This window comes from Panthera tigris, chromosome B2 (assembly GCF_018350195.1).
Source record: "Panthera tigris isolate Pti1 chromosome B2, P.tigris_Pti1_mat1.1, whole genome shotgun sequence".
Lineage (NCBI taxonomy): Eukaryota > Metazoa > Chordata > Mammalia > Carnivora > Felidae > Panthera > Panthera tigris.
Genome location: NC_056664.1, coordinates 94317784 through 94332874, shown reverse-complemented (window position 1 = coordinate 94332874; position 15091 = coordinate 94317784). Strand labels below are relative to the sequence as shown.

The following is a 15091-nucleotide window of genomic DNA, read 5'->3' as shown; positions in this document are numbered from 1 at the left end:
TGATTCAAGCTTATAGGGTGCTATAAGCCAACAAGTAACAGGTCTGAGAGACTGTCGCTTTCTGACCAAAGTGAAAAGACCTTGTGAACATCTGGGGTGTTCACTGGTACCCCAGAGAGGCCATGCCTTTGCAGTGAGGCTGTAGATGTTTCCCAGCAAAGCTTGAAAACAAGTTCCGAGTGATCGAGCTGACCCACTAACACATTAACTGCCTCAAAACTTTTTAAAGGAATACAAAAACAAAACACTAAAAAAATCCAGACCACATTCAAAATGTGTAGAATCCAATTTTAAAAAGTTGCTAAGTGTGTAAAGAAGCAGAAAAATGTGACTTATAACCAGGGAAAATAGTAGCCAATGAAACAGATCTCGAAGTGACAGTCAGGATAATGAGCAGAGACTTTAAAAAAAAAAAACTGAGGGGCGCCTGGGTGGCGCAGTCGGTTAAGCGTCCGACTTCAGCCAGGTCATGATCTCACGGTCCGTGAGTTCGAGCCCCGCGTCAGGCTCTGGGCTGATGGCTCGGAGCCTGGAGCCTGTTTCCGATTCTGTGTCTCCCTCTCTCTCTGCCCCTCCCCCGTTCATGCTCTGTCTCTCTCTGTCCCAAAAATAAAAAAAAATAAAAAAAACAAAAAACGTTGGAAAAAAAAAAAAAAAAACTGAGAGTCACCTGGGTAGCTCAGTCAGTTAAGCCTCCAACTTTGGCTCAGGTCGTGATCTCACGGTTCGTGGGCTCAAGCCCCGCATCAGGCTCTGTGCTGACAGCTCAGAGCCTGGAGCTTGCTTCGGATTCTGTCTCTGTCTCTCTCTGACCCTCCCCTGCTCATGCTCTGTCTCTGTCTCTCAAAAATAAATAAAATGTTTAAAAAATTTTAAAAAACAACTTATAAAGTAACTTTTAAAGGATTTAAGAAAACATTAGTATAATGAACAAAGAAACAAAAAATTCAAAAATCAACCAAACATTCTTCTAGATGTGAAAATAAACCATCCGAATCAAAAAATGCTCTGCATGGGCTTAACAGCAGTTTAGATACTACAAAAATGTCAGTTAATTTGAAAACAGGACAATTGAAAATAAACCAAAAAGAAAAAAACTGAAACAAAAATGAACACAGCCCCACTGACCTATGGGGCAGTGCTAAGTGATCTAACATTGTGTATCTGAAGTCCTACAGTAAAGTGAAGGGACACAAAAATATAAAGGAGGGAAAAAAAAAAAAAGGCCAAAAGCGTTACGAATTTGATAAAATAGACAAATCCACAGATCCAAAATGTTCAACAAATCTCAAGCTACTACAGCAAAGCCCATTATTAATTTGCATTAAAACCTAAGATAAAAATCTTAGTTTTAAGATTAAAAAAAAAAATCTCACGAGCAGCCAGAAAGAAGAAAACACAAAATTACATGCAGTGAGAAAAAGATAGAAAATTACTTCTCATCTGAAACAATGCAAGGCAGAACAGAATGGAAAGACACTTTCTTAGGCCTACCTTGACTACCATATTTAAAAAGTTACAGTTCCTCTCCCCACATCCTGCCTCCCTTACCTACACCTGTTCATGTTCTCCATGGCATTCATCATTTTATAATATGCTACATAATTCCATACTTGTCTTCTCCAGTAGAATGTAACTTTTTTTTCCCTGATTTGTTCACTGATATATCTTTAAATGTCTTGTACATAATGGCTGCTTAGCAACTATTTGTTGAAAAAACATATTAACAGTTGTTGGTAAGTATGTTAAGATTCTCCAGAGAAACAGAACCAACAGAATGTGTGTATACACCTATAGGAGAAAGATTTATTTCTAAAGAATTGGCTAATGTGATTGTGAAGGGTAGGTTGGCAGGCTGGAAATCCTGAGTTTTCAGTTTGAGTGCAAAGGCAGAATTCCTTTTTGCTTGGGAAGGTCACTGTTTTTCTGTTAAGGCCTTCAGGACTGATTGGATGAGGCACACCCACATTATGAAGGGTGATCACCTTTTAAGAGTCCACCAGTTTAAATGTTCATCCCATCTAAAAAACACATTCACAGGGGCTCAGTCAGTTGAGTCTCTGGCTTCAGCTCAGGTCATGATTTCACAGTTCATGGGTTCAAGCCCCGCATCGGCTTCTGTGCTGACAGCTGAGTCTGGAGCCTGCTTTGGATTCTGTGTCTCCCTCTCTCTCAAAAATAAATAAACAACAACAAAAACAAAAACACCTTCACAGAAACATCCAGAGTAATGTTTGACAAAGTACCTGGGTACCGTGGTCTAGCCAAGTTGATACGTAAAATTAGCCATCACAGTAGGATATGGAAAACAGGAACTGTTACTCACTGTGAAATGTAAGATATAATTTGGTGCAATCATCTTGGAAAATTATTTGGCCACATCTAAGAAAGTTGAATATGTGAGTGTCTTACCACTGAGCAAGTTTACTTCTAGTTATACACCTGGAAACACACACATAAGGCCACAAATAAACGTGTTCAAAACTTCTCTGAAGTGTGGCTTGTGATAGGAAGAAAATAGAAATAAAACATCTATTCGTGGGAAAATAGATCAATTAATTGTGGCATATTTCTAGATTGAAATACTGCATAGCAGTTAAAACGAATTAAATATACATATATTGACATGGACTAATTTTTTTAATTCTGTTGAAAAAAGTGAGTTACAAAAGGATGTGTGTGTGTGTGTGTAGAGAGAGAGTTTGATACCACTTATATCAATTTGACAACTCCAAATCATAATATATCGTTTGTTTTATGAGTTTACCAAGATTCTTTTTGCTACCTGAGAGTCTCCTATTTGATTCCGTAAAGGAAATCTACAGAAGCACAGGCTTTTGATCTTCGACGTCTTGCTGTAGAGGTGACTAGATACACAGAAAGAGTTGTTCCACAGCAACTGGCTGATGCCAGCAGTGTGCACCACAGATAAACTGCATCATGCCCATTTTGCTAATTCTTATTCACAACAATTTTAATATCTGTAACCCGTGACAAAATTTCAAAGTCAGAGATACTGATATTCAAAATGACAGATTGCATGTATTTTCAGTTAAAGAATAGACTATAAATTTAAATCAAAATCACATTGAGTCATGACATTCAGTTTTATCTATTGATATTTTCTACTTAAATATTTCACTGTTTTTTAAACTGTGATGTAAGAGTAAAATAAGTTAAAGCTGATGTTCATCTTTTTTTTCTAACTTTCTTAGCCACACATAAATTTGGAATGAACATATTGCATTTGAGGTTAACCTTTAGTTTTTACTTAACCGTGCTTTCGCAGAAAATATTTTCTAATCAGTCCCCTCCCTGCACTGTTTTTATTTCCTTCCTAGTTGTCTGACGATGGTCGCTATGTCTTATTATCAATAAGGGAGGGATGTGATCCAGTAAACCGACTCTGGTACTGTGACCTACAGCAGGAATCCAATGGCATCACTGGTAAGTTATCTTTCAAACAGGTAATTATTCCAGAAAGCTCAATTAAAAAAGCAATTATTTTGGTCTTCTAATTGATTTCCCAAGAAACCTTCCATTCAACCACATCATCTCAGTTCATATTTTTTCTTTCAGTATTGTTCCATAAAATGAAGAAAAACTGAATGAAGCTTTTTGTTGGCTTTAGCATTTTCTCCATAGATTGAGGTTAACCATATGCTTTGCGTATGAATGTGAAAATGTCCTGTGCATATTGCAGTTGAAGAGTGTTAAGGAGAAACTAGCCCTTTGGTCTGTAAAGCATTATAATTGTCCAGATGTAAGGGTGCAAACTGTCACAGGCTAAGGTAAGAGACCAGTGAGAATTTGCCCGGTTAACAGGTTCTTAAGACAGTTTCTTAGCACTGAGCAGCATGCACAATAACAGCCTCGTTTTGCTTCCTGGAAAGCCTTCTACATCATGATAGCAAGCATATACCAGCTAGTTACAAATTGTGGAGGTGGCTCATTTTAAATGTTGTTCCCTTTGAACATCTATGTCATACCAGCACCATCCTCGAGCATTAAAGCTCTCCAGCTGCTTAATGTACTGTGCTGAGAATTCCCAGACCCAACAACTCTACAGATATGCTGGCACTCAGATAAGGACACCAAACTAATCACCCTGTGTTATGGTTAATGTAAAATAAATATATTTTAGATATGGTGACACAGATTTTCAAACTATACAATATTGACTACATTTCTAATTATTAATTAGATTACTTCATTATTGGTACCTAATTTTGTATTACATTATGATAAGAAAATATACAGTTTTTTTTTTTTTCTTATTGATCGGGCATTGCATCATTTTTAAACGTCCCTGAGCAAGATCGGCATCCTGACATTCTTAGATACTGCAGAGCGCCATTCACAGATACAGCAGCATGAAGTCCACAGATTTATTCAGGTGTGAAATATATATCCATTTCATGAAGATACGTGTGGGTTTGGTTTCTTGTTTTTCTGTTAAAAAAAAAAAGATGCACCCATTTTGATCTCAAAAGAAAATTGGATCAGCCACATTAGTTTTCACATTCTTTGACAGGAGCAAAGCCAGCACCCAAGAATTATTCACTTGAGTTGTGAGTCTAGGTGTACCCAGAACTGGACCTCTGAAGAATGAAATCCGAAAGGAGCAGTGACTAGCTGTTTCTGTGCTGTCATCTTGACAGTGTTCCTGTGTGAGTCCAAGATGGTGGGAAGGACTTAGCCTTTCTCCAGTTTATTAAAAATTCTAGTTACAGCGACCTCCCTCCAGAGAGTGCTGGTTTCATTTCCTACTTATTACCTTGTTATGTCTTTAAATTATTAGATAGACTTGTTATTAAATGATACAGGTTACAAAAAACACAGGTTGCTTAATTTACTCTAAATACAGAGAAGAGAATTTCTTCCTGGTACTCTGAGCTTGGATTGCTGTGTCCACTTTAATAATAGTAATGCAGTGAGTGAAACTTCCAAGGGCTGGCAGAACTGGAGGAAACCTTGTTTTCTTCCAAACCTCTCAGTCCTTATCTGTTTGTTTTCACCTTATATACTTTTTATTCCATGATTTATCATTGCCTCTTTACTGAGGAATTAGAAAACGGCCTGTGGGGTGGCGTCTGGGTGGCTCAGTCGGTTGAGCCTCCAACTTCAGCTCAGGTCATGATCTCACAGGTTTGTGGGTTCGAGCCCCGTGTCGGGCTCTGTGCTGACAGCTCAGAACCTGGAGCCTGTTTCTGATTCTGTGTCTCCCTCTCTCTCTGCCCCTCCCCAGCTCACACTCTGTCTCTCTCTCTCTCTCTCTCAAAAAAAAATAAATAAATAAACATGAAAAAGAAAACAGACTATAGGACCCAGAGATTGAGATTCTGGAGGGAAGACAGTGCAGAGATTCACTAGGCCATCACGAATAAAATTCCAGACACTGTAGCCCTGGATGAACATGAAGGAGAAAAAAGGGACACATCTAAGAAACCATAAATGGCTATGATGCATTCAGATATGAAGATCCTATTTACAAAATAAGCCAGGTCGTGGCCTGCCCTCCCAATTTGATCTTTTCCTTGAATTACCTTGTCTTCTCTGCTTCCTGGGTGGTTTTGTTTTTTTTGGGTTTTTTTTGCAACTTGGGTAAAGAGCCTAGGGCAGAGTAAGCATTCAGTAAATGTTAGCAATTATTATTTTCTAAATTGTTCTCTCTTTTTCTTTTTAATTCATCCAGAGGAACTTTAAGGTTATTTTGTCATGATCTGAACAGCTGTATGTTTGACTAGGACTGTGTATAAACCTATAAATTTATTTGATATTAGATCTCTCGGTGGAACCACATATTTCTTTTGTTCTTGGTCTTTTTTTTTTTTTTTCCTACTTTTATGTAAGCTCTACACCCAATGTGGGTCTTGAACTCACAGCCCCAAGATCAAGAGTTGCATGTTCTACTGACTGACCCAGCCACGTGCCCCCTAACCACATATTATTTGTTACAGTTATCCCTAGGTGTTTTGTATTTGTGAGCTATTGATGGCTTGTGAAGGTGTCTGTCAGGGTTTAACCAGAGAAGCAGAGCCAGTAGGAGATCTACATTAAGACATGTATTTCAAGAAATGGGCTTATGTGATTGTGGGACTAGGTAGGTAAGTCTGAAATCATTAGGGCAGGCCATCAGGAAGAACAGGCTGGAACTCTCAAGCACAGGCTGAAGCTGCTGTCCACAGGTAGTATTTCTGCCTTTTCAGAGAAGCCTCAGCTCCACTGATTGAATCAGGCCCACCTAGATTATCTAGGATAGTCTCCTTTGCTTAAAGTCAGCTGATCATGGTCTTTAATCACATCTACAAAATACGTTCACAATAACACCTAGATTAGCATCTTATTGATTAACTCAGGACATTAGACTAGCCAAGTTGACCTGTCAAAAACACCATCACGGTGACCTCATGGAAAAAGCACATGGAGAGGAATAGAGTTAACAAGTCTTACAACACTAACCTGATTTCATTTTCTAGTAAGTTTATTAAACTGACCAGTGTTTGGCATTCATTGAGGCACTTAGAAAAATATGTGATATCCTATAGACTTTGAAGTGTATAATAGGATAGGTGGGTTTGAAGCTGTTGATTTACACACTGATATGCATACTGAACGCATTAGAGAATGTTTTCCACTAATAGCTGCTAAATTCTGGGGGTAGCTAGGCCTGCCATCTTTTTTAAATTATTGCTTTACTAGCATTAAGTTTGTGGGTAACGTAAACCTCAGAGTAGTTACTCTTTCAAATGGCAGTCCTGGGATTCTGAAAGCTCTCCACAGTTACAGTGATTGTCCATTGCTAATACAATGACATGGAAATCCATTTCCATCCTTGGGTTCAAACTCAGTTGCATAGGACAAGATCAGAGAGATCTTGTTTTTTTGTGTTTTGGTTTTTTTAAATTAATTGCTTGTTTATTATGAGTCAATGATAGGATTATGACTATTTAAAGAAACAAGTACTATGTGTCAGTTGAACTGTTGAAGACATTAAGTGAGGCATATTTAGTTTATAACAGGAAACACATAGCATATTGAGATAGTGATCATTAAAAATTTTTAAATAACCTCTATTAATTATAGTTGGATATATTGGAACAATAACCAGAACACTTTCAAATCAGATTTGAATTTCAGTCTCAGCTCTATAACTAAATAACTGGTGAACCAGGCATGGGAATGTTTTCTCTCAATGTTTCCATTATTTCCATGACTACAGATGGGGAAGTAATACCTACTTCATGAGGAATTGTGAGGAATAATGAAGAGGTATGGGGCTGGGCTTAGCAGAGTTCCTGGCATATAGTAGTTTCTCAAGGAGTCCTCCTTTCTTTTTTCCTCCGTTTCTTGCCTGAAAGAGGAAGACTTGGAATCCGGACACTTTGGTTTTGGGTAACACTGTAAAATAGATAGAGAATATCCTAGTATAAATGGTTATCTTCAGTATCAAAGCTACTCTAAACATAGATCTTGGTGTTGACTTAATTTTCTGCAAAACCAGATTCATAATAAAAAAAAAGTCCTTTCATTGACAAAAATTTAAATAGGTGTGCCTCTAAGTGTGAGACTATGTGGGAAATGGTCTAATTGTATAGGTTGATAATTGAAATTTTGGGAGTGTATATGCCCAGTTGGTAACCATGACTACTGCCAGGGATCTTTTTCTTGCTATTTCCTTACCTACTCTTCCATTTTTGTTATACTTTTAAACTAGGGGAAGAATAGTTAACATTTAACTTAAATGCTAAATGTGCTAGTTAACTATTAGATGAGTTAGATTTGGATACCCGGTGACTGAAAACTGAATCCAATGTTATAAAATCCTTCATTTTTAAAAAATTTTATTTATTTATTTATTTATTTATTTATTTATTTATTCATTTATTTTTGAGAGAGAGAGAGAGAGAGAGCGCTCGCACATGCACCCACAGGGGAGGAGCAGAGAGACAGGGAGAGAGAGAATCCCAAGCAGGCTCCATGCTATCAGCACAGAACCCGACACGGGGCTCTCAGTCCCACAGACCAAACCAGAACATAATGACCTGAGCTGAAATCAAGAGTCGGAGGCTTAAAAGGGACTGAGCCACTCAGACACCTCTGAAATCTTTCATTTTATATTGCTGAAATTTATATCCCTTTTATAACCTAAAGCCTTTTTGCTATGATTTCAATCCTTTTTACCTTAAAGGCAGGGAGAATTCTCAGCATTTTCATGTAAATTAATTATTTGTTTATTAGGGCAGGGCTAAATTGCTTGTCAGAAAAACTAAATAATTTCATTAAAATTTTTTTTTTTTCAACGTTTTTTATTTATTTTTGGGACAGAGAGAGACAGAGCATGAACGGGGGAGGGGCAGAGAGAGAGGGAGACACAGAATCGGAAACAGGCTCCAGGCTCCGAGCCATCAGCCCAGAGCCTGACGCGGGGCTCGAACTCACGGACCGCGAGATCGTGACCTGGCTGAAGTCGGACGCTTAACCGACTGCGCCACCCAGGCGCCCCTAAATAATTTCATTTAGGTAGCACTTTGTAACTTTTCTGTGAACTTTGTCTCCCAAGAAAATCCTCTACCCCTGTGCATTTCAAAATGAGAATCACAAAAAGCACAAAAAAGTAGCCAATGGCTATATAATATCATAGGGAAAACACATAGAGAAAACAAAACTACATAAATACAGGATGGAAAAAAAGTCTTAGAATATTGAGAGTTAAAGGAGTTCCCTTTGAAACTAGATTCCTTTGTCATTTACATTTGTCGAGTAAATTTGTTTCTCTTCCCCAACCTGCTGACCATTTTCCTGCTCACCACTCTGCCTGATCTCTCAACCTGTTACCCTTTGCCTCACTTTGGAGAACTTCATTTCCGCCATTTACATGTGTAGTATTTTTACTTAATAATATGAACACATCTGGAAAGGTGCCCATTGCCTTTCCACAGGAACTGCACTTCAGGTTGGTGGCTGCTCCTTTCCTGACCTTTCTGAGCAGGAAACTCCTCTGCCTCCCCCATTTACCATTGTGTAGAAACAGCACCAGACAGATCATCTAGGCCTTAGAAGTTTGTTTAAACAATTTCCTAGGTGTTCCAAACAGCTAAGCAAATGTCTTCCAAAGAATATCACACCCCCTCCCCTCCATGGGGCGCCTGAGTGGCTCAGTCGGTTGAGCATCTGACTTCAGCTCAGGTCATGATCTTTGGGTTCACGAGTTTGAGCCCCACGTCAGGCTCTGTGCTGACAGCTCAGAGCCTGGAGCCTGGTTTGATTCTGTGTGTCTCTCTCTCTCTGTCTGCCCCTCCCCCACTCACACTCTGTCTCTGTCTCTCAAAAATAAATAAACATAAAAAAATTAAAAATCTATATATATCACCCTCCCTTCTGTGTGATATTCTGGCTGCCAGAGACATGTTCTGAGTTGCTATCTTCTTTCTCTGGGGGAGGAGGGATTTTTGCCCTAGCAGTTACCACAGGGTTGACACCTTTTCTTCTGCAGTTGGCTTTTCTCTTCCTTTCCCCTATTCTTATTTCTTTTTTTCACTGTGCAAAAACAAACAACAACAACAGAAACACTTTGTGTGAGTGTTTGTGAGCTGCATGAGATCAGGGACTTTGTCTTGCTCCCTGGAGTGCCCAGCACCTAGAACAGTGCCTGACAGATAACAAGGAGTCTGTCCTTGGCCAGATGTTAGTCAGACTTCCCTAAGCCCTCTTCTCAACCAATCCTCAGCCTTGGTTCCTCAGCCTCCTCTCCTTTGTTGGGCCAGCACAGCTCAGTTGTAGCAAGAATCTCACTAAATCAGTTTAAAGAGAATCTCCTACCCTCCATATCTGATCACCCTTAATATCTGATCAAATTCCTCATTCCTCCCCTATGTGATATCTGATTACCTTGACCTGCCTTCACCACGAATATTAGTAGGTTGTTTTAACTAGCACCCCCCCTACTCCATGTGTCCTCTTAGTGACCACCCTCTGTCCATTCTGCTCATTGGCTATAAATCCCCAGCTCCCTTTTTTGTATTTGGAGTTAAGCCTGATCTCTCTCTCTCTTATTGCTGTAGTCTTAACACCTCTCTCGGGAGTCCTGAATAAAGCCTTCTTTACCATTTTAACAAGCGTGAGATAATTTTTTTCTTTCATGTAGACTCCTAGAAGGTGGGTACCAGCTTGTCTTGAATGATGTTGTTGTTTATGGCTCATGGTGCTCAGGTGGCCCTGCTTTATAAGCCATCCTCCATCAGTCACTGGTCATGTTCCTGTAAGCATTTTGAATCTTCTCTTTTCTGGCCTCCTCAAGTTTTTTTAGTTAAATTTTTATCCTTTATGAAACCCTGAGAATGATGAATAAGTACAGGCCATGAATAAGTACAGACCATATACTCCAGTTGTGTATATTGTATGGGCAGAAGTTTTTCTTTCTCTTCTTCTGTTCCTTGTTTAAGATCAAAAGTGAAGAACCACTTAGGACACCAGGCTGGCGTGACAATTTAATAGTCTGCAGGAGAAAAGACAGCTGGGTCTTGACTCCTGTGATTCTTAATGTGATTTATGCCTGCAGATTAGTTGAAATTAATCATCCTGAACCTTGGAAGCAAATGATTTGTGTCTGGATTTTCGTAGTTATATTTTCTGTATTTAATTAAGAATTTTCAAAATTATATATATATTTCATTTCCTAAGTTTATTATCCAATTTGAATATGCAGTTGACCTTTGAACAACCCAGATTTGAACTCTGCAGGTCCACTAAACGTGGATTTTGGGTTTGTTCTTTTTTTTAATAATAAATACAGTATTGTACTATAAGTGTATTTTCTTTTATGACTTTCTTAATATTCACTTTTCTCTAGCTTACTTTATTCTAAGGATACAGTATATAATACGTATAAGATACAAAATATGTGTTAATGGGTTGGTTATGTTATCAGTAAGGTGCCTAGTCAACAGTGGAATGTTAGTAAAATTTCAGGGGAGTCAAAAATTATATGTGGATTTTTGACTGCAGTGGGTTGTTGGTATCCCTAACTCCCACGTTGTTCAGGAGTCAACATATATATAAAGTTACTTCATATCAACTAAATTCAGAATAAATTTTTACAAATTTTCTATATTATAGTTATCAGGCCTTAGATTTGCTCTTTTTTTCAAATATGTGGACTTAAAAAACTTTTATTAAAATTTCATTTATACGTTAAAAATATAAATGATGGTTTTCAAGATACTTTTATGCATATTTATCTTGGTGTTCAGTATAAATATTTAACTTATATTTCTAAATGTTTTTACTGGAAAAGTCTGAGACCACTATTTTAAAATTTGGTTGCTTCTGTTGTCTCACACTGTCAACAAATATATGTAAGTCTCAGTCTAAACTGTGGGATTGGGTAAGTGTTACATATTTAGTTACAAAGCACGCGTGTAGCATGTATCAGGTGCCCCACTCTGCGCCGTCATTCCTGCTGGATGGTCTCTGTGAGGTCGCCAGTGCACAGTTTCGGGGCTTATCAGCAGTGCTGTGACCTAGCACACATGCGCAGGCTCACAGTTGGGACACCTCTGCGGTCTGAAGACTCTAAACGCCCTCCCTTTCCCCTCTGTTTTCTTTCTTTTGTTCCCTCTCTCTTTCGTTCTTTCACTTTTCTGTGAAAGTTCAGATCCTTTATTTCCTATTGTTAAGGTGAACAGCAACAAAAGAGATGCTGACCATTTGGCCCTATTCTGAATGCATTTAAACTTGTGTTAGAAGTTTTGAAATAGAACCCTTAGGAAGCATTATTAGGTGAAAAGCACTATCAATGTCTAAAGTCCGTGTTAGTAACGTAACACACTTAGCACGCCAACGTAGCCATCTTAGGACGGGCCCGAAGTTGTCTTTGCTCCTATCTCAGCATTTATGGAGCATTTGGCAGAAACGACAGATGGTGCTGACATGACTGATTTTTGTCAGGAAATACCAGCTTATCTTTCCTTCATCCAGACTTTCACTAACCTGTCTCTCTGCTTTTTCCTTTTTTGCTGAAAATTCGATCCTTTTAGACTGATGAAGTTTTCAGCACTCAGCCTGTCTTTGTTTTAGTGCTTCCGTGTCATTAATGAAAAATGGCTCTCTTCTGCATAAAAAATTAATCTACAGTACATGCTACGCATACCAAGGAAGCTCGGTGTTTTTGGACACTGAAGTTGTTCCTTCAGCTGTCTCTAGCTAATGCAGGGCACATGACCTCTTGTTTCTCGGTAGCTGAGACAACGCTGACTCATGTCTCATGCTTTACGGGGCTTGGGCATCTTTTGGGGGTGGTGTGGAAAGGGGGAAATAAACATTTGGGAAACTTGAAACAAACAAGTTGTCCAAAGTTTAGCAAACTCAGCTGAGTGTTAAGAGCCAGCCCAACAGGTGAGGAGGGCTTCTGTGAAAGGCAGGGAGTTATTAAAAACTAGTATGTGTTTCAGAGTGGGAATGTAAAAAAAGCAAAAAGAATTGGAACATCAAAAGATAGCATAAAAATAAGCAAAACATTAATTTTGAAGTAAAATATAAATAAATATAAAAATATAAGTAATAATGACAAAAGTAGTATTTTTTTCTAATTTTAAAATTAGTGATTCTAAAGGCTTATTCTAGGAAAATAGCTACGTGCTATGACAGATGGAAATTAGATTTTAAAAGTTCACTATTAACAAGTCATGCTGTTCAGAAGCCACATTTAGCTTATATTTGCCATTTGAAGAATGTTGGGATTATTTGGAATAGTAGTAAGTATTGACTATTTAACATTTTCTGCGTGCCAGATTCTGAGCTACAACTGTAGATAATTCATTTAGTCTTCTCAACAACCTCTAAGGAGCACATGTTGTTATCTCCAGGAAACTGGGGATGGTGAGGCCAGTTCACTTCCCTGATGCCACGCAAAGATTCAGACTCAGGTCAGTTGACACTCCCAAGCCCGTGTTCTGACTGTCCCTGTGAGGCAGCTGGGATGGAAGGAAGGTGTCAGGCCAAGGAGAACAACAGCGTTCTGCCCTCCAAGTTTCAGAGCATGACTTCACTTTGCATTTGTTTATTGTTATTGTATAGTGTTTCATAAAGTATAAAAGCACTTTCAGCTCCTGTTGCTAGAGAGCTTACAAAACATTTTCTATGAAACAAAGTTAATACCATTGATTTTAAAAGGAAGCAATAAAAAGTAATGAGTTTGCTCTAGGGAAAGCATAAGATGACTTATTTTAAGCTAACCTTCCCTCAGCAAACAAATCATTCTCCCACCAAGAATCAGGTCTATAAAAAGTTATTTTAACTTACACAGGGAGAAGTTTGGGAATTGAATTCTGTTGGCGTCAGAGTGAATAATGCCACTTACAAAAAAAAGAAGCTCAGGAAAGGATGGTAAAAGTGAGACGGTTTGGGAGTTAAGCCATGTTTCTTTTTTAAGAGTAATTTTTCTATTTTCCATTTCAATCAATAGCGTTCTAACTTGCGAATAGCAAAACTGAGTGAGCCCCATTGTTCAACTGAAATACCATTTCTCTTGAATTATTTTGTGCCAAATCCCTAAGGAGCAAGGTTTTCAGGAGAGCAAAAAGATTCCGTGAACATCATTTTAAACATGCAGCCCCATGGGGGCCAGTACTTTGAATCCCATTTGTATAAATCCAGCCACATACCTAAATTCAAATGAATTTATGACTTGTAGTATTTATTTATGACTCAGGTTAATACTCCAGGATTTGATGGTAGATAATGACCACAAACTTTGTTGTTTTGGTGTTCCCTGGGGCTTGATTATTTAAAACGAGTGTGCCACATCTTCAGGCTCACCTGATTATACAGAGGTACTGAAGGAAATTTCTGTGTATTGCCTTTAGTAGATATTTCAGTGAATTTTTGTGTTGGGGGTGGGTGGCTAGGGTCGTAATAAATATCACTATAATGCCTGCAAGACCTTTTCAGGCAGAAACCATAAGATGGTTACTTTGAGAAGTAAAGGTTGCACATCAGGAAATGTTTTATTGTCAGGGGGACATTTAAGGAATCTGACATTTTTCTGAACCAAGATTCTGTGTCTACAAATGTCATAGTCCAGAAAATTGTGATTCATCATTCTTAGTATAAACAAATGTACCTTTCTGATTACCTGCAGTTCTTGCATTGCCAGCTAATTTTTTACTTATTTACTTAGTCTTCTAAGGAATAGTTTTTGGGTTTTTCCCCTTTTAAAGCATTGTTTTATGTAAATTAAAATGAAATTATCTTTGAGCAGTCACCTGTGTTTGAGGTTAGCAGTTTGTTACTGAAAAGAAAATTGAAACTTAAATTCACAGCATAACCTTTATAAAAATTAATTGTAAGGATTTCTCTTTGAAGGTTCAGCAAATTATATATTCTGAGTAACCTCCCAATTAAAACAACTGAAATGCTGTAAAAAGCTTATAAAATATTTTTTTAAATATATTGCAAAGTTGGCACAAAAAAAGAGAAACCATAGAGACCAAAGACAAAATGAATGCAGGAATCCTGGATTGTTCCAGAATGTTCCTGGGCTTTGCAGGTTAAGTTTCCATCTGATGGCCACCCAGGGCAAGGGGGATAGAAGATAAAGTCCTCTGGTTCTCCATATTGGAGAATCTAACGAGAGATATCCTCAATGTAATGGTGATTAAGAAATAAACTACCAGTGGTGGAGCTGGGAGCAAGAGGTGGGGGAAAGGGAGGGTATGGGAAGAAAACCCACCTATCTTTACGCTAGCACTAGGGAAGGAGAGGGAGAGGCAGGATGTGAATTCTCCTAAAACATGAGAAAGGCTGACATGGGTACAGGTTATCTTGATTGTCCCCTCTGAGGTCCAAAAATCCTCAGGCTAAGAATTTAATTTAAAGCGCTCCCAGATTGGTTGCCTCTCAGCAGGCAAACGGAAGCCAAATATGGTAGCATTCTGGAAGAATGCTACTTTAACTCAGGCCTCCAAGAATTCCCATAGATACTGTTTCAAGGGAAATCATTTTACAGTCAAAACTCACACATACACACACACGCACACACACACACACACACACACACACACACACAGAAATCACAAATCAGACAAAGAAA

At 38.4% G+C, this 15091-nt stretch overlaps 1 protein-coding gene across 1 annotated transcript in view; it reads left to right on the top strand.

Annotated features, from left to right (window-relative positions):
- The window catches only part of LOC102957496 (prolyl endopeptidase), a 119836-nt gene that overhangs the window by 47703 nt on the left and 57042 nt on the right, over nucleotides 1-15091 (top strand). Inside the window, exon 7 of the mRNA XM_042986893.1 lies at nucleotides 3342-3447. Coding sequence (XP_042842827.1) covers nucleotides 3342-3447 — 106 coding nt within the window. The remainder of the gene's footprint in view (nucleotides 1-3341; nucleotides 3448-15091) is intronic.